General features: G+C 37.2%; 1 protein-coding gene across 3 annotated transcripts in view; it reads right to left on the reverse strand.

Annotated features, from left to right (window-relative positions):
• Positions 1–27,518, reverse strand: part of Ranbp16 (Ran-binding protein 16) — a 162,310-nt gene that overhangs the window by 43,626 nt on the left and 91,166 nt on the right. For 2 of the 3 annotated variants that reach the window (XM_081762955.1, XM_081762956.1), the window contains exon 18: positions 10,807–10,969. In XM_081762955.1, coding sequence (XP_081619081.1) covers positions 10,807–10,969 — 163 coding nt within the window. The remainder of the gene's footprint in view (positions 1–10,806; positions 10,970–27,518) is intronic. The other variant, XM_081762957.1, reaches the window with a different exon arrangement.

A 27,518-nucleotide genomic window follows, 5' to 3' on the forward strand; every position in this document is an offset into this window, starting at 1 on the left:
CCTTTCCACGTCAACCGGAAGTACCCTTTTATTTTACGTCAGTTCATGTAGTTTTATATTTAGTTAGGATAAATGTAACGCAACTTTGTGAACATATTAACTTCCGTAACTTGGATTGGATTTCAATATCACTTTGCTGATACATTAAATGCCTTAATACCGCGGTCCAGTTCGACGATGGGTGTCGTGGGTGCAAGGAGGAGCTAACACCCTTACTATATAGACGTGACAATGGTCATGGCGCTAGAAAAATGGAACAAAGACCACTCACAAGCTTTTGCATAACTGAACACACACAAAAGCGGGCCTAATTTGATGCACCATGCATAGTTTTTAAGATCTAGCATGGAACATATCCAAACACTTAAATTTTTCCGAGCTACGACCATCGTCACGCAGATGCCTGCTTCGTGTTTTTATCATGTCCTCACTTTTCGCTCCATGTAATATCAGTCATGATTTTTATGCAATAGTTTATTCACATACAGAATTACTTTGTGGCATAAGCAGCAATTTTTAGCACTTTGCCCTCCTGAGATATTAGGCCCCAAAAATGGCATCAAAATCACAAACTTCAACTTTCGGACCCCCATAAATCTACGGTGTCAGTAGTATCATAGCTGTGGATATTTCTACAGAATCTTTACATGCGATAATATTCAGCACAAAACTTATGAACCCCCCACTTTATTCCATTTCAAAATACAGCCCGTTTAAAAGTGTAATTTTCTCTAGTTTTTCTGGTGATTTCATGTATTGGTTTGAAACCCTACATATTTATTTAGACGCAAAAGTGCATATTCTCCGTGTACCTCAGTCTCTCCTGTAAACATTCGTTTTTGTTTGGTGTTCGTCTGATTCGTACATCGTGAGCAACTGTAGTTTTCGTAAACGCTTGTAAATGCAAAAATTGGCACTCCAGCGACAACAAAGATGGCCGCCATTCAGGAACACTTGTACATACGACAACGTGAATGATGTTATTGACCTTCTCATATACACGATTCATCACACTCAAATTTCTAAAATTTTCGGAGATGGTCGAGCAACCATTTTCAGAATTTCTGGACCACTTCAGATGGATTGACCCGGGAGTGATGTCAGTACATTTACTATTCGTTGTGAGGTCTTTACATTGGGATTCTATGGGTTATCTTCAGGTCATAAGCCAAGGGTCACACACGTGAACGTGCGCCACCGCTAACAAGTAGTGCAAAACATAATGCGATTGACAGAGGTACAGCATTATGCAAAGTGACGAATCGCGCTACATGTTTTAACAATCTGAGAGTTGTGTGAATCTGGCATATGACAGATGAGCGCTACTTACCGGAGTGCAATTGCTCTTACTGTGAAATTAGGAGGTGGAGGAATCATGGTGTGTGCTTGTTTCTAAAGGTCTGGACTGGGATCCTGGTGTTAGGCCTGTAACCATAAATGCCTACACCTGTGAGCAATCCTAGACAATTGTGCGCTACCTGCCCTTTGGCAACAGTTCGGTAGGGTCCATTTGTGTTTCAACATGGTGTCTTTAAAGCGCGCGCCATTACAAAGTGGTATGAGGAAATGGAGGTGCAAGTACTCGACTGGAGGACTAAAATCAAAACTATTGAACAACTTTGGAATTAGTTGGAACGCCGGACGAGGGCCCGATCACAATGCTTCACAACCACTACTTCACTGTTTATCATGTTGAAGGAAGAACAGACAATGTCTGCCGAGATCTACCGCAACCTTACGGAAAGTCTTCTTAGAAGGATCGAACCTATTATCACGGGAATGGCGAACCTGCGGTATACTAATTACCAGCGCAAGATGAGGAAATTCTTAGTGGTATCCAGTCATTAATGGCAATATACGCGTAGTGCACTACATACAAGTTGAGTAGCAGTCACTGAATGTGTCCATAAATTCAAGTACAACAAGCTTGGAACTCACCTTTTCCATACATTTTCCTATGTAATTTTATATACTTTTACATCCTACATTCTTAAGTGCCATGAAATAATCTATAGTGCAGGCGCTAGCCTGTATCACGTGTGCTCTCATTTTGACTGCTGGATGTTATTACCCCACTTAAGAGAGAGTTAATTCCTTTTGGTCACGTGATCTGGTTCATGGTCGTTTAGTCGCCATATTGGATTCAAGATTGCGGATCATGACCTTTAAACGCTCATAACTCGGCCATTTATGGACCAATTTTGATCATCTTTTTTTCGTTTGGAAAGAGAAAATTATACTCTACAATTTTATATTCTTGCACTATTCGCGAAATCTGCGCCATTTTCCCAAAAAATTGGAAAGAGTAGAATTAAAGATAAAATTTAATTCTATTTTCGTAATTTTCTCGAAAATGGCTAATAATTCAACATTTTAATAATATACCAAAAAGAAGCAGAATTTAATAAGCCTTAAAACGGTATACAACATGCTGGATTTAGCTTAAAACTAGGCTATATATTAACGGAAAATTAACAGTATGTATGATTTTAATTGTTACAATAGCTTTTCCGCCCTTTTTACCTTCTAACAATATATCTGTACTGCAGGCGCTAGCCCATCTCACGTGCTAAGTTTTGTGTCCCCTGGGGGTTTGTTAAACACCTATACGAATATAAAAACGGTCACGTCAGCCAGATCATAGTAGTTTGGTTGCCATATTTAGAAATAAACGCCAAATTACAAGAATTTTTGTCTATCTCCGTACGCAGTGGTCCGAATTTACAGCCTGGTTGCTCATTTTACTCTTTTGTAAAGTAAATCTCATAGTTCTAAATTATAGTGTAATTTAAAACACATGGAACAAAGGCATATTTTCAGATACAAGTTTTTTTAAGTGGATTCAAAGAGCAAAATATATTTTTACAAATAGAAGAAGTATGCACTTCTAAACAAATACGTCGTTGTGGATAATACTGATACAAGTTAATAACATAGTGCCAAAAATTAAAATGAATATTACAAATCTTTCAGAGTCGAGATAAAGACAGTGTTATTTATGAGGGCTCCTGCATTCGTCCAAACTAGTACTTTTACATTTACAAGTCACAGCAGAATATTTCCAATTTTCTATAAGGACATCTCTGAAGCCCATCTGGCAATTACGTAGGTTAGGAAAATATTCAGGCTCCGATGGATCATCTATCACCTGTGGAATTAAAATACCGTCTTCCTTTATGTAACCATAGTCCAACGGATTGAGTTTCTCAGACGATTCCAAAACATGAATCTATTTATACCATTGCTATTAGTTTCTTTTTATGTGAAGACTGATAGATTTTCAGGTAGGGGTCAAATCTTAAAAGTATTGTAATTTTTAAATTAATTTTTACTTTATTTTTGACGAGAAATGGATTTCTGACAAAACTGGAAAAATCACAGCTGGTTCATGAACTAGTAAAAAGGTACAAACACCGCCAAATTCCGAAATTCCTCAATCACCTGGTAAAGCAAGAGTTATAGACGTTGTGGAGGTTGCAAGGAAGGTTTCAATAAAATCTTTAAATTTAAAGACATATGAAGAGTTTGTAAGAAGCATTTGGAAAGCTATCTGCCAAGCTTCTGACACAAGTGGGTGCATCAACATTGTCTTCGACGTTTATAAGAAGAAAATTGTAAAAGCACTTGAAATGTCCAAGCTATCTCGGAAACAACCTGTAGTATATGAAGCCTCAAATGACAGCACACCGCTTTCTGTAGATACTGATGCTTACTGGTCCTAATCTAGAAACAGAGAATTGTTGCAGTCATACTTTGTTGACTGGATATCCCGGAAAAAAGATCGTGTTACTTCACCTGTTTCAATTTGTCTTGGTGGTGTAGTAAAACATGATCAGCCAAGATGTGTTTCCATAAAGAATGGGATGCATGAGAATGAACTTAGTTTGGAATCTGATTATGAAGAAGCAGATGAGAGGATCCTAGCCCATATTTCTCACATGACACACTGACTTCAAAAGTAAGCAACGTAGTTATTTGTTCTTCTGATACCGATGTTTTTTCTTGATGCCCTCTATCGCTACCTACATAAGTGGAAAAGTTTAGGAGTGCAAGAACTTTGGATTTCCTTTGGAGTACGAAAATCATCGCGGTACATTCCACTTTACTCATTTGAGAGCAGAGTATCGCTTGCTGTTTAACAGCTTTACCAGCTATTCATTCTTTAACCGGATGCGATACTACAAGCAGCAGCTTTGAAATCAGCAGAATCATGTGCGGAAGATCTCTTGTTAGATTTTGGCAAAAGGCCACTAAATGAGAACATGAAAATAAAGCATAAGTTTTGGTTCGTGCAATTGGCTCAAGCTTAGGTACAATGGATAAATTACCTTTCCATCAGTACCATAATAATAATAATTTTTAAAAATCTCGAAATTTTCAAGATTTGGCCGTCCGTTGGACTATGGTTACATAAAGGAAGACGAATTTTCATTCCGCAGGTGACAAATGACCCATCGGAGCCTGAAGACTTTCCTAAGCAATGTAATTGCCAGATGTGCTTCACAGAAACTGTATGTCCCTACAGAAGATTGGAAATATTGTGCTGTGACTTTCGTAAATGTAAAAGTACCAGTTTGGACGAATGCAGGAACCCTCATAAATAACACTGTCTTTATCTCGACTCTGAAAGATTTGTAATACTGTATTCATTTTAATTTTTGGCACTATGTTATTAACTTGTATCAGTATTATCCACAACGACATATTTGTTTAGAAGTGCATACTTCTTCTATTTGTAAAAATATATTTTGCTCTTTGAATCCACTTAAAAAAAACTTGTATCTGAAAATATGCCTTTGTTCCATGTTTTTCAAATTACACTATAATTTAGAACTATGAGATTTACTTTACAAAAGAGTAAAATGAGCAACCAGGCTGTAAATTCGGACCACTGCGTACGGAGATAGACAAAAATTCTTGTAATTTGGCGTTTATTTCTAAATGTGGCAACCAAACTATGATCTGGCTGACGTGACCGTTTTTATATTCGTATAGGTGTTTAACAAACCCCCAGGGGAAACAAAACTTAGCACGTGAGATGGGCTAGCGCCTGCAGTACAGATATATTGTTAGAAGGTAAAAAGGGCGGAAAAGCTATTGTAACAATTAAAATCATACATACTGTTAATTTTCCGTTAATATATAGCCTAGTTTTAAGCTAAATCCAGCATGTTGTATACCGTTTTAAGGCTTATTAAATTCTGCTTCTTTTTGGTATATTATTAAGATGTTGAATTATTAGCCATTTTCGAGAAAATTACGAAAATAGAATTAAATTTTATCTTTAATTCTACTCTTTCCAATTTTTTGGGAAAATGGCGCAGATTTCGCGAATAGTGCAAGAATATAAAATTGTAGAGTATAATTTTCTCTTTCCAAACGAAAAAAAGATGATCAAAATTGGTCCATAAATGGCCGAGTTATGAGCGTTTAAAGGTCATGATCCGCAATCTTGAATCCAATATGGCGACTAAACGACCATGAACCAGATCACGTGACCAAAAGGAATTCACTCTCTTTTAAGTGGGGTAAAAACACCCAGCAGTCAAAATGGGGGCACACACAACTGCACACGTGGTATGGCCTAGCGCCTAGACTACTAGTTTTAGATATCAATTTCCACTATTTGATAGCAGAAAATGATTTTGAAAAAGATAATTCTTCAATGCCTTCCTTTTTCCATAGGCTGACAGGATGTAACACTTAAGTATTTTGTCACTTCATTTCACTTTCCAGTGTCTACTTTGTCGAAATGACTTCGATAATGCGTGTAAAATACTTACATTCAAACTATGCTTAAGTTTTTGTTTTCAGTAGATTTGACTTTTTAATTCTTTTACGGTACATTTGATATTCCCTATATAATATTGTCTGGCACGACTTACTTGGACACTGTTACTGCCTAATTCATACGATTGTGAAACTGAGTTCGTTACAGCTTGCAAGATTAATTGTTCCTCACGCATCGCAGCATTAGCGGCGAAAGATTCAGTATAAGCAGATTCGTTCGTTTATATTACTTTGTGTTTAACAAGCTGGGTTTTAAAATAATAACTGAATTCTTTACCATGAGAACAAACTTCAGTATTACTTATTTTAGACAAGCAGCAAGCTAGAAAGAAAATTTTCGTCTAACACTGGCATATGAGCTCAACTGAGTATTTCCCCCCCCCCCCCAAAAAAAAAAAAAACTACGTTGGAGGTGTATCGAACTTAGTGATCAGTTCTTACACAATACTTCTATCGAAAGATTCAATGGTTTACAAACGAGCAATTTATCACTTCTTCATACATTTTAGTATACGAAATCAGAATTCATATGATGAACCCGAAGAGCGAGAAAATTTCACTCATAGCTCTTTCAATAAGAAAAAACACATACGATATTTTTAATCTACGAACCACATACGTCAAAACTAGGTAACTTCCTTAAAACTTCAATCTTAAACTATGTTTCTCAATTGTACACTACAACGCAAACATAAAAAAAGAGAGACGAAAAATTTACCGGATTTTGGATACCTATAAATCTAATAACGTCACCACTGTTGTGGCTATTTTACCATGGGCCAATTATCTAATGTTCCCAACACAATACACACATTTTACAAGTTATGTTCAAAATAATGTCCACTAGTATATATATATCTGGACATCATTTACAAGTCTCCAGTATAGCATGTAAAGACTGCCATATAGCATTTAAATCGAAATGGTAGTGCAGGCTGCAGTAATATGATGTTTCATACAGGCATCGGGGTACACGATGTTCTTTACCATTCTCCTACAGAAGAAAATTAATGTCAAATCGAGGGGATAGATTGACCAATTGGCATGTTCTCTTCTTCTAATCCAACAATAAGGAAACATTTCGCAAAAACAGCAGTCGTCCAGATAGCATCCCATGTTTCTTCTGGCCCATGCTTCTAACATCAATGGAAAGTTGTTTCTCAGGAAGTCAACGTACTTTCGAGAATCTAGTACCTTCAATGAAAACGGCCTTAAGGCATGCTAGAATACTATTTTACACTACATATTTACACGTCTCGGACGCTCTTGTTTCACTTGAAGCAGCCAATGGAGATGATCGGCATACCAATAGTACATGTTTCGGAGGTTCACCTGTCTATGACTGGTACACACTTTTTCGTAAGAAAATAAGATTCCGGTGCATTCTAACCTAATGCACACTTACAAAATGGCTCACGAATATGAGTAGTTTCCAGTTTACCTTGTGGAGTAACACAAAATAGGTGAAACTCGTGACGGTAGAAACGGCCGGAAACCCTTGCGATGGAACGTGTGCTAACGTGGTGTTCTACCGCAACCTAGAACACTAACCTCACCTAACATACCAGTCACTGGTTTGTTAAAGACGACGACGACAACGAGGTGTTACATTTCCAGTTTCCTGCATTTGGTTAAAGAAGGAAACTGGATATGGAAGAGGTTCACTAATAATTGTCGGCTTGGTTTACCTATGTTGGTGCATTTCTCGGCTCATATTGTAAGCGACAGCACAGTATCCTTCCTACAATCCCTATATATTAACAACATGTCGGTTCTTTCAGCATTCGAAAATACCATAATCTCAAACAAATCAAACACGTCCTACTTCACAGAACTCTCACAACTATGTTTTCACGATCTATGAGCATCGTTTGAATTATGGTGTTTGTATCGCATTTGTACTGTCGAGACAAACACCATGTTATTCCATTCAATAACATTCTAAGGTATTGTTCCATTAAAAAAGAAGTACACTATTCTTTACAAAACCTTATTCCTTTAAAAGGAAAGGAGATAATTGGCTAAAATATCAGTCCTTCTATATTTTTGTATTGCATCAATTGTATCTTCAATTTCCGACTTATTCGCAATCCAAGTTTTAGATGAATCACCCTGTATATTATATATATATATATATATATATATATATATATATATATATATATATATATATATATATATATATATATATATATATATATATATATATATATATACTTATATGTAAGAGGCGTATGTCAACAAAGGGCCGATAATTTTTTACGCAGGGCTGGCAACACGGATTAAGTTAAGCATGTGCAGGAGCATGCCGTAGTATTTTGAGCTTCCAACAGAGACAGAATCTTTCGAATGAAGTTACATACGTGCGAGTAGCTGTAAGATGAAATGGTTGCCACAATAACTGAGTTCGCCAAAGAGTTTCTAGAAGTGTCTGCAAAAACAGTGCATCGAATTGTGATAGATAAAGCTGGGTTATCACAAACTGTGTGCGAGGTGGGTGCCAAAAATGCTGACAGATGCTTACAAAGAGCAAAGAACTATGGCTGTACGTGATTTTTTGGCCCGCTGAGGGAAGGATGAGGATGGCACTTTTTCTCATATAGTGACGGGGAATGGAGGCTGAATATAGTACGCCACTGGGAGTCGAAGCAGCACTCAGTACAATGGCGGAAGTCTGGTTCTCCTAAAGCGAAGAAATTCAAATAAACATCATTAGTTCACAAAATCATGACAAACATGTTTTAGAACCAAAAGAGTGTGATTCTTGTCGAATTCTTGGAATCAGGGCAAACAATTACAGCAGATGTGTATTGCCAAACACTGAAGAATCTGCGACGTGCAATACAAAATGGTGGAGAAAAGTGCTATGCTCTGAAATTCTTTTGATCCATGACAACGCCCGTTCGTATACAGCTGCACTTGTACTGTTGAGACAATTCAAAGATTTTCGATGAGAACTATTTAATCATCCCCTTTAGATCCCCATTAGCCTCAGCGATTTCTTTCTTTTTCTTATCTGAAAAAATGGCTTGCATCGAAACATTTCAAGTACTGAAACTTCAGCGAAGTACTGAAGACAGTTCTGAACTGGCTGCAATCTCAAGTGGTAGATTTTTACACAGAGGGTATATGGAAACTTGTGTCAGGCCACCAAAAATGTTTGGAGGTTCATGGTGGCTACGTCGAAAAATAGCCAAGGTATGTACTCATATATATCAATCACATTATTATTTTGACATGCGCCTCGTATATATAGTGAACATTTCTAAAGTCAGTTTTTCTAGTATGTACCCATGCACAACTCCTATTCTGTTATCGAATGGTATGTCTGTTATCGGGATCAGATAATATTTAATAAAATGAGGCAATAACAAGCTACTTACGTTGAAAATTAATTAGAGATTAAAACAAAACATCAACAACAGAATGGAAAATATTTCAATCAATTTTTATTTTCGACCATGAGTCGCAAAAAGGGAACAAGGAATACATTACCAAAATTTTGTTTGCTTTCAAAACAAATTTCGAGACTTCCTGACTATGACAGACGATAACTTCATGATTGAAACATCGTCGTCGTCTTTTTTTCTTTTTTTAATTCCGTATTTCTATTTCCTCATATGAAATTATCTTATTTATCATTTGCAAACCATATTTGATTATTTATTACATTATATACAAATATACATATTAAGACGCAAACATTGCTTACCTCAGACCACTCCGTGGTCAAATAAATAGAGCTTAAGAGAACTTTAAACATGCTGCAACCACAAACATATAAAACAAGCAAAACTACTTCCACTATGCGGTATATTATTTGGGTACATTGCGATTTTTATAGGGAAGCGAATACTACTTAGAAGAATAACCCACTCTGCTAGGAAATAGCGCTCCGATAAAGGTAAATAGCAAAAATAATAAAAAATTAAAAAGAAAGAAAAAAGGAAAAAGAAATATGAAGTTGATCCCTTCAAATATGCCAAAACAAAAAATAAAAGCCATAATGGCTTGTTCTGCCGAAATTCTACCGCCCACTTCTGTCAGTGAATGATTTGTACAGTAGGTAAAAGGGAAGGTTTGAGTACACAAGGCTGCTTAATGATTAACTTCTATTTTACCATAATTAACATGGTCCGCTGATCTATGCAAAACCATAATACTACACTATATGTCAGAGTATATGCAACCCTAACACTGTAAACTAACTGAATATGAAGAATGTCGTATTACTAAATTTTGTTCGTCTTTCTATCTACTTTCATGAAAAATACATCAGATACAGAAAGAAGGACGACACCTATATTTGAGTTTCAAGCTGCTGTTGCATCATTTGTCACGGAGAGAAATATGGTTTTAAAATAATCAACCCTAAATAAAACTGCCTCTCCAAGTTTTCCTTAGGTGAGGACTAAATGACTCCTCTAGTATCTTTTTTTCTTTGTAAAATGCTTTTCAAGTAGTGGTATGAATTTCTAATGGAACTGTATAAATGGTGAAAAACTTAAGCAAAATTTACAATAAAATTGTAAGTATGAGAAAAGCTAAGAAAACTGTGTGCAATTTCAAGCGTAATAAAGCAAGCAAACAAAGCCCCTGTAAAATACTTTTATGATTAATAATCCTAAACTACAGCAGAATGATTGTAATTCATTGTTCAAGAAATATCTTACGAAATGAAATTTTGGTTAGATGATAATCAGAATATTTAAACTATCTTTTAACAAGGCAAATTACGGCCTTATACTAATATTAATCACAACACAAAGAACAAACCGAAGACACTGCACTTATAAAACTAGCAAGTGCTTTTGAACGCCAAATGATAACAGTTATATACGAAAGCTAGTGTTTAGCATCTGCTTCTCTTTTAACAGTATTCAAGGAAAAAGCTTTAAAAAGGATGGACGAAAGGAAGGATCAATGAATAGGAAGAAGACGAGGGATAAATATCCTGCAGAGTGTGTGAAAAAATTCAGCCTGGCCCGGGAGGTGTCTAACCTAGTTGGCGTGTACCTGTGAACATATTCAGGTTCCCACCTAGAGCAGTAAGGCCCTCTGAGATCGATGAAAGGATGTATAAAAATACTTGTGGCTCCAACGTGGATAGAAAGCTCATATGATCTTGTGCTAAACATTCCAGAAGAACATAGTACGTCTGAGATAATTTTGGATAATCCTGTAAAGAAAGTATACAAATAGTACGAAATTACTAACTAAAACAACTGATCAGACGGAACATTTCAACTGTAACCTCCAGTCACTCAGTAATGTAATAATTCAACAGACAAAAATTGATTATTATTTAATAATTAATTTCCAATTACATAATTATACAACGAAATCAGGGTGATTTTCGAGCTATATTAACTTCTCGAGGCGTATTGGTAAGTATACACGATCTTTTCTATTTAGCTGCTTTATTTCCTTCATAATGAACGTAACTAGGTTATTAAAAATTAAGTGAACACTTACTTTATTGATGTATCTGGAAGAGTTTTCGGTAGGTTTCTACCACTTATTTTGTGTCCAGAGATTGACACATTTTGCAGTTTTGCTAACAAGGCCACAAAATGAGTGGTAGAAACGGCACAGGTAAACTTTTGCAGACGCAATTATCTTTTACGTATCTTTCTAATACTTTTATTAAAAATGTGTTAATTTCCGTATCTTTCTAATACTTTTATTAAAAATGTGTTAATTTTTGTCTTTAAGTGAATATAATGTTAATCAATAGAAACTTAAGTTCCCCAATATAAGGTTTATCATCCTATGAATATTAGTATATCATTTTAAGCATTTTACTTTCTCAAACATATACCATCTTCAAAATATAATTCAATAATGCAGTAAGTCAAATTCTGAATATTACATTTATGCGAAATCTAACTACTGAGATACTGCAGACATGATGATACCAACGTACAACTTCTATTCTCACCTATGAGGGTATCACCGTGCAACCTCAATACTTCACATTATGTAAAGACGTTCACCCAACTACCGTTCATACCTTAAACAGTATTTCCATAACAACTTTACAAACACTCCCTGATAAAGACAAATTTTATGAAGTACTTTCTTTCTTCCCACAGTTCAAAACAATATTACTTTTAAAACTGCTAACATATAACTAGAGTTGAATCAATGTCAATATGCATTACATAGTTGCTTAACCCCCTAATCTTATTACCGAACGGTATTGTGATCCCGTTACGAGTTTGGTGTGTACCTTTCGGCTGGAGAAAATCTGGATCCTGTACGATCCTAATACGTACTTAATTTCTCTCGATAGCTATCAGTGATAATCATGGTTCTTCGACTGAATTTCAAGGCCAGATTGTTTTCTAATCTTAGCAAGTTTTTCACTGGATGTCACTGACGTGATTATTTTGCACTGACTTTATTCCCCTATGCGGTGGCGGTAAAGCAGTAATGTACTGCTAGAAATACTGGAATTTTTCCTAGGTATACGTTTATATGTTCTCAAAAATATAGCTTATACCCAACTCCATGTATGCCTGTTCTTCCACAAATTTAAGGTGGGTCTACGATGGACTCAAAACATATTAACTGAGTATAAATTGTGTATTCCCTATACGACCTCAAGCTCAAGCGCATTAAAATTAATGTGCTGAAGTTTCAATACTTTGTTCTTTATTTCTGTGTTAATAATAAGTTGTAGATCGACGTAACTGTTGGTAGTTTACTATCCACTTTTATATAAAAATTAGAACTACTTTTATAATTATAATTATATGAGCGCATGAGAGGATGATCCAAATTAACAAAAAATTGGCTACTTATCAATGAATCCTCTCTTGGAAAGCCAAAACACTTTTTAGACGTTTCGGAACTTACAGCTGGTTCCTTCCTCAGTGGCAAGGTGAAAGGGATTAAAACGGAAAGGAAATAAAAGGTGTAAAACAAGGAATTCATACCACTAAATAAAACAAACGTACAGGGTACAGTAGATCCGGAGATGAGCAGAGCGTAGTGCAAAAGGAGTGAACTGAATTAAAAAAAAAGCGCGGTGTTTATGTTACGTCACTATTGCCAGATTCAAAGTAGGCATCAAAGGTAGGTACCCAAGTTCGACCAATGTTGCCAGTATCAAGGTTCATTGCAGGTTTGTATTTATGAATAAAAAATGATTCTTTAATTTCCATTTTTTTTTTTCTGAGCCTATCATCTTAACCTGTTTTATATTATGTGAATGTTGTTTTTAATGCAAGGCAAACCAGACATGTCTTCTTCTTGTGACTTTTTTGATTGTCTAACGTGTTCCTTAACACGAGTGCTAATATTGCGTTTCGTTTGGCCTATATATGTGGAGTCACATTCGCATTGGACGCAGTAAATGCCTGACTTGTTTAGTGTATCAACAAAATAACTTTTAAATCCGGTGAGATGTTTTTGTAGACTTTTGGAGGGAATACTTGAAGCAGTTATGTTATGCTTTGCAAGAATACGTTGAATTTTGGTCGATAACTGTGGAAAATAAGGAATTCCTATCCAAGTTCTTGCTTCTTTGGAAGTTACTGTTTTGGGGACTTGCAACGATCTACGTGTTTGGTTAAACCACTTTTGTAAAATACATAACTTATAACCGTTTTCTTGTCCTATTTTATATAAAGAAGAAGAAAAGAAACTTAATGAAGAAATACAGTTTTTATATAAAATAGGACAAGTTGGCCCTTCATTTAAAACAACATTCACATAATATAAAACAGGTTAAGGTAATAGGTTAGCGAAAACAAACAAACAAACAAAACAAAAAAAAAAAAAAAATGGAAATTAAACCATCGTTCTTTATACATATGTACAAAATTGCATTGAACCTTGATACTGGCAACATTGATCGAACTTGGGTACCTACCTTTGATGCCTACTTCGAATCTGCCAATAGTGACATAACATAAGACACCGCGCCTTCTTTAATTCAGTTCACTCCTTTTGCATTTTGCTCTGTTTATCTCCAGATATACTCTGTACGTTACTTTTATTTAATGGTATGTATTTCTTGTTTTACAACTTTTATTTCCTTTCCGTTTTAATCCCTTTCACCTTGCTACTGAGGAATGAACCAGCTGTAAGTTCCGAAACGTGTAAAAAGTGTTTAGGCTTTCCAAGAAAGGATTCATTGGTAAGTAGCCAATTTTTTGTTAATTTAAAACTACTTTTCTTTGCCCGTGATGGCGTACTGGGTAAAGCGTCTAACTACCAATCAGACGGCCTGGTAGGGGCGGAATTTATTCTCTCGTGATAGCCTTGTCGAAATTTAACTCAAGGTTTCAACCAGCCCGAAACTGTGGAGTTATAGTAGCTGGAGGGTAGTAGGGTGGTACTGAACACGTCATTTTAATCTTATGGAAGTGTGTAGCCTTACTTTATCGCCGCATTGACAGTCTTGAAAAGTCGACATAGGGGAGAGGATACCTTTACTTTCTTTCCTTGAGTTACTACTTATCACTTATAAAGTACTTTCCTGAAAATGCAACTCTTGGTACTTCCAAGCTTTGAGCTGTTCCCCAGAGTCTTGTTCACAGGCAATTAAAATTGGAGTAAAAATCAAACGAATATAAAACGAAAGGACTCACCACTGAAAAGAAGTGCAAAAACATCATGTGATTTAATCAAGTGATGGTGTAGCTCGTTGTGGAACACCAAGGTCAGATTGTGTATTTTTTGTTAGCAAACTAAATCGGTGATTTTACTGTACCAGTACATTTTAATCAGTATCTCCAATTTGCTATTTAACAAATTTAATCTACGACGTTTGACGCAAAAGTAATCACGTTTTCTTTTTACCAATATCATATTTACAAATCAAGAATTTTGATTTGTAGAGTTTTGATGGTGTGAACAGCACATTAACAGTGTTTATATATATTATTTGCATATTAAATTTTTGCTATATTATGGGAATATTTAATCTTTTAATTTGGACAATTAGCATATTCATTCTATTTCATTTGCATATGTAGCAGAGGGAGCAGGCGACATATTAGTATTTTATGTATATATAATATTTGTTTAGCGTATTTGATTATATGTAGATTAACTTCAGGACTGGACATGATACTGGGACAGCAATATTTCAATTCGATTTACATATAATAATGGAGAAGATAGAACATTTTGAGCTTCATATACGCTACTTTGCTTTTCGTAGAGGCAGAGAAGCCCTCAGAAAAAAAAAAAAAAAAAAACTTTAAGAAAGCTTGCTTCTCTGATGGGGCTTTGTTCTGACTGCAGCTTGGGTATGTACAGTTATCCACTGTAGCCACCCTATTTTGATATAGTAACCAGGGGCTTCAAACTTTGTCTATAAGCAGAGATAATCACACTTCCTAGTGTGTTATTTGTGAGGGACATACACTGATTCGGTGGAGACGACAAGTCGATGTTCACAATAAGTTCGAAGCAATCGAAATTTTAGCGTGTCCGTGGCAAATTGACGATACAATGGAGTGTTAACTTTGCTAGCCACGCCTATTTTTCACGTCCCAGATACAAGATGCGTCGTTTTACCAACGAACTTCTGCCGGAGCGGAGAAGTTGAAGAAATTTGAAATTTTGGAAGAGTCCACTTTGGTCCTAGGTGTAATAATTCAGAAACATCCGTCAGATGTCTCTGGTGTGTGGTAACTTTCGTCTGCTTTCCTCAGCATGGTCTGCTACATGAGTATGTTTTAGCATTGTGTAAATAAACTTTCTGGATGGATCCGTATTATTTAGATATATTTTAAATCGATATTATGTTTATTTTAATATTAATGGCTTGTATTAATAGCAATTATAAGCCTGGTTGATGGTTTTGAGAGGTGACCTATGGGCGAACACAAACCTTAGTTTTTTTTTTTTAAAAAAAAAAAACCTCGAACATATACCAATGCTGGATGCTAAAGAAGGGAACTCTCAAACCAAGAAACAATCCTTGTTTTCAGGTGCAAGTTTATGACAGCCCTTGAGGGACTGTTCTAATATTATATAATATGTGTAGTTTGTGTATATTATTTCATTTACGCTGAGAAAACATTTGAAAGTTAAAAACATTAAAAGTAAACATTACAGGTTTACGCCGTTCTAAACGTCACTTGGACAAAAGTTTAAGTAATCCGTAACGAGATGGCAGCACACGTCACGACATGTCAATGAACATGACCAGTGACAAGTTTAGTATTTATTTTGTGTTTAATTAAACAGTGCAAATTAACAGGATATAGTGCTTGTAAGTGTTATACACCAAATAAAAGCTTATTAAATAAGCTAGCGAACGAATATAGTGACGTAAAACAGTTTAATTGGTGTGGGCTATAAAACGCAGAAAAGTAAACAAATTTGTTGATTTTAAAAGTTAAGTAGGTCACAGGAAGGCTTCCTGTGAGGGTGGAACCTACCCTACCTATTTTGGTAGAAGTGGCTGAAAGTGGTTTGAAACGACGCGGAGTTCAAACAGACGATGAACTTCCGTTGAGATAAAACCAAAGAGTGGATAACACTCGAGACAGTTGTTTCATGATTTTGGTGGTATACACATCGTTTACAACAACTTCGGTTTTAATGTGACACTTGTTACATAGTCTTGGTGGTGTTTACATTATGTGCGGCAAGTTCGGTTGGAAGTGACAGTTTTCTATCTTAACCGTTGAAGTGCATTGCAGAATATCGACATGCGGATCATGTACTAAGCTCAGGAGAGCATGTTCTTATTTTATTCGTAGTGAATATTTAAAAGTACTAATTTATGGGTCCTGACGAACTTAGTGCGCCAGTCATTTTTAGGCCCGTGACCAATGTTTCTATACATCGCAGCTAGGTTCAATCTCATAGTACCCGCGTACAAGAGACTAAGTCTATAGCCTTGTACTAATTTTTCGTGTAAATAGTTATAATATTTAAGTGCTTTCGTGTTGCTGCGAGTTAGTAAAACTTTCAGTGCAAGAATGTATTATTAATAGTAACATGATCAGAAGGACAGCCTTCACAGCCGCCACTGAAGTAGCGAGACCCAGATGTTGTTGCTGACAGACACCTGCGGAAGGAGAATAGCTGAAATCCAGAGATCCAGAAGAAGAGGGGATATGGTAATCCAATACAGCATTTGTCGTCAATGATAGGGAGCCGAAGGAAGCAACGTCGTAGTGCAGTGGAATCAGAACAAACATAGATGGACACTTCAAGAATGAAGACAACGGTGAAAGTGGTTTAATAGTGTGCACAAACGGTACGATAAGCGAGAGCTCCGCTTTGCTATAAGTGTTATTTAAAATTATTTTTATTTTTTTTTTTTTTTTATCTTCGTGTCTGCGCGCGAGTGCGTTGTAACAAAATGTATTTGCATAATTGGAATGTTCGTTCAGCACATTAAAAAGGATTGGAGCGAAAATTTTGGATTCCCTTTTTCTTCAGACAGCTTTGCCGACAGGTATGTGTCACAATTTCCTGTCCTTATGTTTTTCTTTCAGGCCAGATGCCGGGATTATAAATAAACCGTGAATACGATGAGCATGTTTCATGTAGCTGTGGGTAATTTTCACACTCAGGGTGGATGTTAAAACTGCGTATCCCTGTAAGTAAGACTTTCATGTTGCATATATTCTAAATTATCTTTTCAAAATTTTGTTATTAAGAATTCAGACTCTACCGACTGACCTAATTTCATTTATTTAAACTTTGTGAGTGGAAGGGTGCGCATAATCATAGTAATTATTAACTTGTGTGTGATGTTTCCTCCCACATTATCATTCTAGTAAATTAATTATTTTTCAAAATTATGCATCACATACATTAATTCTTCCCCCCGTTCACAATGGGAAGCTACACGCAACGGAGACGTTGTTTCTATTGTTCGTAGTGAACTGCTGGACTGCCCTGCAGCTCATCGCTTGCGGTCTTCTAGATATTACCCGAAATATAAAAATGACACCCTGACATGCGGAGTAGACAAAGGATTTTTCTCTTCCAAAAATGTATTGGTGGAGACTGCCCTGGACATATGAAACTGTCGAGTGCAGCATTCATGTGCGAAAATGCCTGTTCATGAATTTTTCACACACAAACATGCTCATTTTTGCTTTTGAGAGCGGGAAATGTATGTGGTTAATGATTTATTATATGAAAAATTCTTGCTTTATCTTAAGGCGGTGCAGAACAAGACACACATCCATCCGATTGGCCTTTGTTCCGCCGAGAGTTTCTTTGAAACAATCTTAATGCATACTTTTATCATGCGAAAATAATGTATTAAAACTTAATGCACAGTAAACCAGTTCTAACTTAACTCACTACCAATCATTTCTACTCACTAAGTGAGTCAACAACCTGTCATCTTGAACCATCAATTTTTCCACATTATTGTTCGTTTTTGAGGTTGAATATTTCCCATCACTTGATTCGTTTTCAACTTCTCGTTCCTCTACGAAAAGGCTTGTGCTATCTGAGCACTTGCTTTGTGCTAATAGCTTAAATCTTCATTTGTAACTTTTTGTAACCCACAGCAATGACATCATTATGCTTTACACAAAATTTGATGCACAACGTTGCACAAAAATCTGCCAGTTCATCTTCGTAATGCACCTCACAAACATAACTTCCGACACTCTACAACTGTGTAGCAACTGTAGTAAGTTCAAACTTGCATTAAATCTACAGCAAGGGTTAACCTAACTTTAAGCGAAGGGAAATGCAGCAGTGTTGTCAGCTCGTGCGCAGTGTTGTCAATCTCATTATTTTAAAATTAAACTTTATCTGTTTAATTCTTGACTGTTTTAAAATAATCTATAGAAGTTTTTTGAAAAAAGTATTGGAGTTTCTTTTTTGGCTACAAATAAAATTCTTGAATATACGGTATATACACAAAGAGAATTAAAATGTTTATGGAATTATCCAGAAGAAAACGAATTACGAACTCTTCGGACGCGTATACCTTTGTATGCAGTGCGTATTATAAGCATACAAAATTTTAACGTTCCACGATTATGCCTTTATACTAAAATAGGTGTAAGATATGGATCTGTCTGGAATATAATTACTAACTAGCTGTATATTTAGAACAGTGTCAGAACAGTGGGTGCAATGGCTGCTTACCCTTAAGAATCAAAAAGTAGCGCTATGGGGAATGTTGGGTCGTTATAGGTGTAATGAGGAGGACTTTTTCGGCCAACTAGTTACAATGAATGGAAATTGAGCATATCTTTATGATCCAGGAACAAAGAAAATGAGGAAGCAGTGGAAACATTTCTCTCTCCCATCTCTAAAAAGGCAAAGGTGCAAAAGACACCCATAAAAAATAAATATTTCAGTTTAATGTTTCACGCTTATGCCTTCCAGGGTAAGGGAAACGGATGATTAAGGCAACGAAATTATGGTAGAAGTGGTGGAATAAGAACATGGGAGGAGACTGGAATAACCCGAGAAAAACCAAGATATGTTGTTATCCACAACAAACTTACTTGGCTAGGAAACGAATCACGGACCCCACGCACCAGAATTAGGCACTCTACCTGTCACCGTGCTTCCCTCTGCTGTCAGTGTTCAACGATTATGATGGAATTATCATCACAGACTACTTGCCAGAGAGTCAAACTATCATTAGTGAATGTTATTCTCATCTCGTGATTCGGTTACGAGAGGAACTGAACACCAAACGTCAAAGAATTCTTAGCAAAGGGCTGCTGCTGTTGGAAGACAATGCACCAACTCATTCAATCAATGCATCTATAGCAAAGAGGGTGCAGTTAGGATATGAAATCTTGTCCTACCCTCCATATTCGCCAAAACTAATACTAATTTTTCCTTTTCCAGAAATAAACGTTCATTCAAAGGAAAAAGAACGTTATTTTGACAGCACAGATGACTTCATTTCTGAAGCTCTCTAGTCTTAATGAAACATGCAGTAGATCAATATCTCGCTCATTAGAGTTCACACTGAGCCCACTGTATGAGAGACTATATGACATTGTTACGACGCAAAATATGGTTTCAAGCTATGAGTGCAGAATTCTACAAAAACGACTTACGAAAGGTGACTGATCGCTGATAAAAATATGTTACGAAGCATGGAGACTACGTAGAAAAGGACTACCACTATCTGATTGCTGACTGGGTTGACGGGTATCTACGTTAGGAGTGTGCTGCAGTAAAACGAATCATCATCTTCAAATCAAGGGTACCGTCTTGTCTTTTCTCTACACATGGTTTAGTTGTAACTAATATTCTGCTTATCACCACTTCTCCGATATCCATTTGACTTTCTCAAGATAACAAATTTTCTACCACTCCGGTAGTTGCAATTCTCCCAACCTCATTTACGTGCTTCAATATACTCAGATCTAGCCTTGTGTGTTGGAGATAACGTTACCCCTCTTTCGATTTGTATTAAAAATCATTGATATTCCTGTAGTTATTAAATTCTTCATTCACCTGTTCCAGAACACATACGCCGTTAGAACAATGCATTTGTTAACACCTTTCGCATAAGCGTTCTCAAAATCCTTCCTCCGTTTTAGAAGGGCACAAAACTTAACAAAAGTTTTTTTTTTTTTTTTTCAATTTTACCTCAAATTTTCTTTCTCTCGTACATCACGCACATATGCGCATGGTACCACTTGAAAGCTTATTTCGTTCTGAACTAAATAACGTATGAATCATGATACTCGGACGAATAATACTGAAACAGTAGCTACTCAAATGAAAGTCAACGGAATTTAAGAGTTGAAGCTACTTAGGAAAACAATTTAATGTATATAATTGTTGACTACCAGGTGTGGAACAGATAATTAAATGACATTCTTTTTCGCTTTAACAATATGTCGTACAGTCTCTCCCATACAGCGGGCTCAGTGTGAGCTCTAATGAACAAGATATTTATCTTCCGCATGTTTCATTGACACTAGTGAGAGCGAGCCCCATTCAAAATAGTGAGTTTGAACCAGTGAAGCCACATTACAAAATGATTAGGATTAGGGTTAGTAATTAGATTTCTGGGCTTTCGGCATCTATAGTCATGAGAGCCCGTCGCACACAGTGTTGAATTCAGACATTTTCACCCGGGGAGGAATGTGAACTCCTCGGGGGGAGGGATGTTCTGTATTTTTGCAAGAAAGCAGCATATTTAACAATTCCATTCACACGCACACCTTAGCTAATATTGAGACTAATTGCTGATAAATATTCAATGAGAGATTATAATTTTAAAAAAAAATCCTTTAATTTTATCTAAAACATCAAATAAAGACTGGCAAAAATATTTTAGACTAAACTTTAACTGCTATTTACAGTAGCTATTTTGGATATTTTTTTTCCTATATTCAGTAGTTACTGTTTGTTACTAATGTAGAAGTTTTTAAAAAGATTTAAATTAACTCAAATATTTTTTTGTCCTAAACAAACATAGGAATATCTTAACAAAAAGTAATCATTTTTTCTCATACTTCTGATTCTAAATCAAGTATATTAGCCTTGGTTTCTTCACTGCAAACACATCAATAGTTTAGTTTACGAAATCTTCAGTAGGATTAGTGCCGTGTCGTGAAAAATCAGCGCTTGGGGCGAGAGTATACGACGGCACCCCCGTACATATGAGTGAGGTCGACAGACCAGCTGCGAAAGATGAGAAAATTTTAAAAAGTAAACCCTGCTTTTCCTTGATTTTGAGCACTTTTTATTACTTTTTTCCTTTCATTTTATATATGTGCACATGTGTTTCATTCCTCTTTTTTCTTCCCTTCTTTTCTTTTCTTTTTCCCTCCCGAATGGTGCGCCCCTTATTTGGGTGCCCGAGGCCGTCGCCCCGCTTGCCCCTCCTTCGTTACCTTCAATAGCAATCTTTCACTTATATACTACTATTATGTTAATAAATTCTATATAAATCTCTAACCCAGGAGGGATAACTGTTTCTCCCTGATCCCTCTAAGTAACCCCCTCTGAATCTTTATATAACACCCTTTAACTGACTTATGTTTATTTAAAGAAAGGTGTGTTTACTTTAACAATCGTAAAACACATTTACGTCTGTTATTTCCGATGCGAGAAATAGGATTTACGCACTCTATTTCAAATAATGCAAAAACTGTACATTTTCAAGAAATGAAGTCTGCTGACATCAGAGATCATATGGAATGATCGAAAGATCTTCTCTATTTTTCCTTTCCTATGTCAATCTGTGCTAGTGCTACCTACAGCACAGATTGAGGGCGAGAGTATAGTACCTACTAAAATACAAACATTTCTTCAACAGTTGACAATTTCGTGTTCTGCCAAACTCGGTCTTAGCGTTAAGAAATACAGGTTTTATTGACTATTTTGGTATTCTATCCTGTAGATGTTACATGTTTAATATTTATATAGAATGGGTCTGCGTCATTTATATGTATATTGAGAGATCGGATTTCGTCTGCACGTGCACGGAAAGAAAAACAAATAATTGGGTGAAGTAATTTCTACATTTTGTGACTGCTGAAATTTTGGGAGTTTCTCCGGGGAGGGGGGAAGTTCCCCGGGCAACCCCCTGAATTCATCCCTGGTCGCACATATGAGGTATGACGTCCCTCGGCGATCACAACGGCCGGGGAATTGGAGAAGAAGAAAGGAATGGGGAAGGAAGGAAGCGGCCTGGGACCATTATGTTAAGTACTATCCCGACATTTGCCTTGTGTGAATGAGGAAAAACCTCACTCAGGATGGCTACCCTGAAGAAACTGTTACACCCTTCTGACAGAGTGTAAAATGGCCAAGAGAATGACGTATGAACCACGATTCTCGGATGGTCAGTATTGAAGCAGTAGTTAATTAACTGAAAGCCAACATCTTCCTCAACAACCTAAACGGTTTATTATTATTATTATTATTATTATTATTATTATTATTATTATTATTATTATTATTATTATTATTATTATTTAAGAACTGAAATGTTGGTATTTTTAAAAAATCTCGTTTTCAGTTGTCAATTACCTTTCTTATAAAGCTAACGAAGAATGTTCTGTCGCTTTTTCACTTACCACCTTAGAAACATCGATATGTCACCTAAGACGTACCTGAAAGATCAAAAATAGTCCCCCATCAACAACGATGACCTTTTGTCAACGTTCTGGAAGGGCATGGATTCCATCGAGATAGAACTTTGTGGGCAGTGAAGTGAAGAAGGTATCAAGTGCATTTTGCACCCGTCCTCAAAGGTGACTGTCCAAGGAATGGAACAGGTGATAATCGGACGGTGCAATGTCCGGGGAATATGGTTGATGCAATCGTTTCCCATCCAAGGCGTAGAATGGTGTCCCAGGTCATGCTAGCCACTTGAAGCTTAGCTTTGTCCTGTAATAGGAGATCCCTTTGCGATTCAGAAGTGCTGGTCCCAGAGTTTTGAGTTTTTCTTGAATACGGCTCAACTGCTGACAGTACACAGTTGCATTGATGCTCTGAGCAGCTGGTAGCAGTTCCCAATGTACAATGCAGCAAGCAGTCCACCAAACACACAGCAGGACCTTATTCTAGTGCAGTGCTGGTTTTGGCTGTTTTGGAACCGGTTTATGGGATGCTAACCAATGATGATAACGCCGTGGAGCTTCGTACAGGACCCACTTCTCATCATATGTCAACAACCTGTCCAGAAATGGCTCCTTCCTCTCACGAGACAGCAGAGAAACACAAGTGTCTGTTTGCGTTGCCTTTTGGCCCGGAGTCAAATCATTTGGGACCCATCGACCCAATCTGTAGTGCCTCCCGCGTTGATGGAGGTGTTGTCCAATGGTTTCTCCACTCACACTGAATTATACGAGGGCTATCCAGAAAGTAGATTACGTTTTGGAATAAAAAATCAACAAAGTATAGGAAACAAATTTTATTATATACAGATGAAAGCCACACACAAATACTACTTTTCGACATAGTCACCATTCAAATTAAGGCATTTATCGTAGCGATGTACGAGCTTGGAAATTCCTTCGTCGAAAAATTCGGCCGCCTGCGACTTCAACCACTTCGTTACCTCTTCTTGCAGCTGTTCGTCGTCATCAAAACGCTGCATAGCCAGCCACTTCTTCATTGCTGGGAATAGGTGGAAGTCGCTCGGTGCCAGGTCGGGACTGTACGGCGGATGAGGAAACAACTCCCACTGAAAAGATTCAAGAACTTCACGCGTGACATTTGCCGTGTGGGGCCGGGCGTTGTCGTGAATCAACAAGATCTTAGAGCTCAACATTCCTCTGCGCTTGTTTTGAATTGCTCTTCTGAGGTTTTGCAGAGTTTGGCAATACCTTTGAGCGTTTATTGTAGTGCCTCTTTCCAGGAAGTCCACCAAAATCACACCTTTTCTGTCCCAAAAAACAGTCGCCATCATCTTCCTTGCCGACATTGTTTGCATGCATTTCTTGGGTTTTTGGGGAGAACCTGTGTGCCCCCACTGCATTGATTGCAATTTCGTTTCACAGTTCACGTGTTTCACCCATGTTTCGTCACCAGTAACGATGCGATCGAGTAAAGAGTCACCATCCTTATTGTAGGCGTCCAAAAAGTGCAACGCTGCAGCCATTCGCTGATTTTTGTGGTCCTCTGTCAAGATTTTTGGAATCCATCTTGCACAAAACTTGTGGTAACCAAGCTTTTCGCTGATGATTTCGTGCAACAAACTTCGCGAAATTTGTGGAAAACTCAAAGAAAGTTCCGTTATTGTGAACTTTCGATTTTCACGGACTTTAACATCGACTTTTTCGACAAGTTCGGCAGTCACTTTGCTGGGTCTCCCACTTCGATCTTCGTCGTGAACATTGGTTCGGCCATTTTTAAATCTTATGACCCACTGTCGCACTCCACCTTCAGTGATAATGTTGTCCCCATACACTTCACACAGCTGCCGATAGATTTCTATCGGTTTACAGTTTTTTGCTGTCAGAAACCTTATTACTGCACGCACCTCGCAGCTCGCGGGATTTTCAATTAACGCAGACATTTCAAACCGTCACAGTATCTTAACGGAGCACAGCACGAACCTCTCACTAGCACGGCTAGATGCCGACTGAGCTGCGCAACGCTCTGACCCCAAGATGGCCGCGCTAGCCCCGCCCTAGCGGACACAGACGAAAACGTAATCTACTTTCTGGATAGCCCTCGTAGTTCCAGTTCCTCAAATGTCCGGCCACTGTTCGCCTCAGTTGCTGCTTGAAGATCTTCATTTTATAGATGTGATGGTCTTTCGACACGTGGTGCGTCTTCGAGTGTTTCGTCCCTGTCCTTAAACTTATTAAACCACCGCTGCACTGTCCGCGTAGTCACGACACCATCACCGAAGGCCTGGCATATCTTCCGCCCCACTCCAGCAGCGTTTGACCCCAGTTTGAACTCGCACAGCATAAACGCCCTTATGACGGTCTGTGGAGGTTCCATATTTGCTCTGTCCTTACGCAAGTTCACGGTGTAACTGAACTGCTACAACCCGGTATTATGTTGGATATAACCACACCAGCAACTGAACTTCGCCTTATCTCCATTCACATTCAACTCTCGGTGTGCGAGCCAATTGAAACAGACCTCCAGAAAAAGCAACAGAACTTTCTTGGTTACTTTTATACAATACATTTTACGATTAAAGGACCTTTGTAACGTTTGATAATCGCACTATACACTACATATTCCACTAGATACTCAAGAAGAATTCGGGAATTCCTGATTTCCTATTTAATGCAGCTATTTTTCGTTTTTTGTGTATAATTAGCCAGGTGTAGTGCTGAGAAAATAGAGGTAGATCTTTCGTGATTTCCTTTTTTTAACTAAAGCATTTGGTGTCTGATTCAAACTATGGTATTACAAATAAAAAATGCAAATGTACTTATCCTAACAGAAGATTTTGTTTTCTTTTTAATGCAACTCTTTTTCGTTTGTATGTGTGTAATCATCCAAATCTGGTATTAAAAATTCCGAAACACATTAAAAATTCACGATTCCGAAACACATTTTTTCAATGGTATTCTGTTCTGGAGAACTCCTTTCAGTAATTCATAGTTAAAGCTAATTCTGAAACTTGGTGTGTATTAAGAAACACTACTGAAGAAACTATGATCACATTATCATTTCAATCCAAGTTTTCAAAAATACTTCTGAAGATTTTTTATTATATTGTTTTTTAAAGGTGAATTTATTTTTTTTTCGAGAAAAAATTCCAACAACCCTGCCTTACACTCTTTCTGGTGGTGCATCCTTTTGATTTGTTTTATCTTCCACCACTAAGCTCATCCTTTAGCTTGGCTACACCTTTACATGGCCTGGAATTTTCACAACTACTTTTATTTACTTTGTTTGCTTTTCCCTTGATTTTTCCCCCTTCCTATTTGCTTAGCAGAAAGTTGACAACGATAAAAATAGTCAACTTTAAACCAGTTACCTGAGTAGTAAATCCCCTATTACCATTGCCGATTGTGTTTGATGTGACAGCCATTACCCGAACGATCGTCAAACAGCGTATTTTCCAAGTAGCGAAGTCCTGCATAGGACTCGTCACCCACTTTGACCACTTTTCGAAAACCCTGCAAGGTATGGGGATTCGTCGACTAAGTGCCTGTTTAAGGAGTCCAAACACACAATAGTCTATTGGTAAGAAGTCTGGGAATATCAAAGGGACGAACGAAAATGGGATCACTCGAATTACCATCTTTGCCTTCCTTGTGTAGAACACCTGGGATGACAGAATGGTATGGCTAGAGGCCTTGTACATGTGGGTTTCGTCATCGTACACGGGGGAATGTGTGTGTCAAAAACAAAAGTCCCATACGACGAATGGTAGAGTTTCACGACTCCAATGTCCCGCCACTAGAAATTTTATGGAAAAAAAATTTTCTTGCACTCCAGCATCCTGGTCTGTTTAACAGTAGAAAATAGATCAAACTCTGTTGGTTTCATTTCACTACTGCTATGTGCAGCGGAAAGTCTACAAATGAACCCCTTGGAGAAAGCTGTCACTTTTACCTTTATTGTTCCACTGATATTGTTTTCAAAAATGAAATGAAATCTTTAAGTTTTACGTCCCACCGTTATGCCGGTTACGCTAAAGGAGACAGTGATGATGAGAGATGAGTGAAATGGTGGAATGAAGAAAGTGGGAGGAAACGGAAAAACCCCGAGAAAACCCACGAGCACGGTGCTTGTCCACCACAAAGTCCATACGGCGCGAGCTGGGATTGAACCAGGGACCCTAAGCACCGGAGGTGAACACTCCACCACTGAGCCACCGCGTCCCCAATATTGTTTTCAAGTATAAGCTCCAGTGGAGCACGTGAAAAGTCAACTACTTTATCATAGGCAATCCCCTGCAAGCGTTTAGCCAAAGTACTTATAGTGTACCTTTATCAGTATGTATGGTTGGGGTTTTCGATATTTTCTCTAATTAATTTTCCATTTCCGTTTCAAGATTCTTTTTTCTAAATATAAATTTTAACGATCTTTTGAAAAAAGTTTACAGCACTTTTCAGAAGTTACGAAATCGGGAAGAAACAATGCATTCCAATAAAAAAAGAATCATTATTGGATCAACTCATATGAAGTGATCCAATAAGGGTTGCTTGACTATTTTTATTATTTTTATATACTATTATCATGTACTACGGCAGCAAAAATTTGGCTTTCAAAAATTTTAAACGAGGGTCGTGAGTGGCAACCATTTTTGTCGAGCAGTGCGTGCCAACAGTGCGTACGACTTTGCAGACTTTAGCGTAATCTTGTACGTATATCTTAGA

Source organism: Thermobia domestica, chromosome 1 (assembly GCF_964235325.1).
Source record: "Thermobia domestica chromosome 1, izTheDome1.hap1.1, whole genome shotgun sequence".
Taxonomy (NCBI): Eukaryota; Metazoa; Arthropoda; class Insecta; order Zygentoma; family Lepismatidae; genus Thermobia; species Thermobia domestica.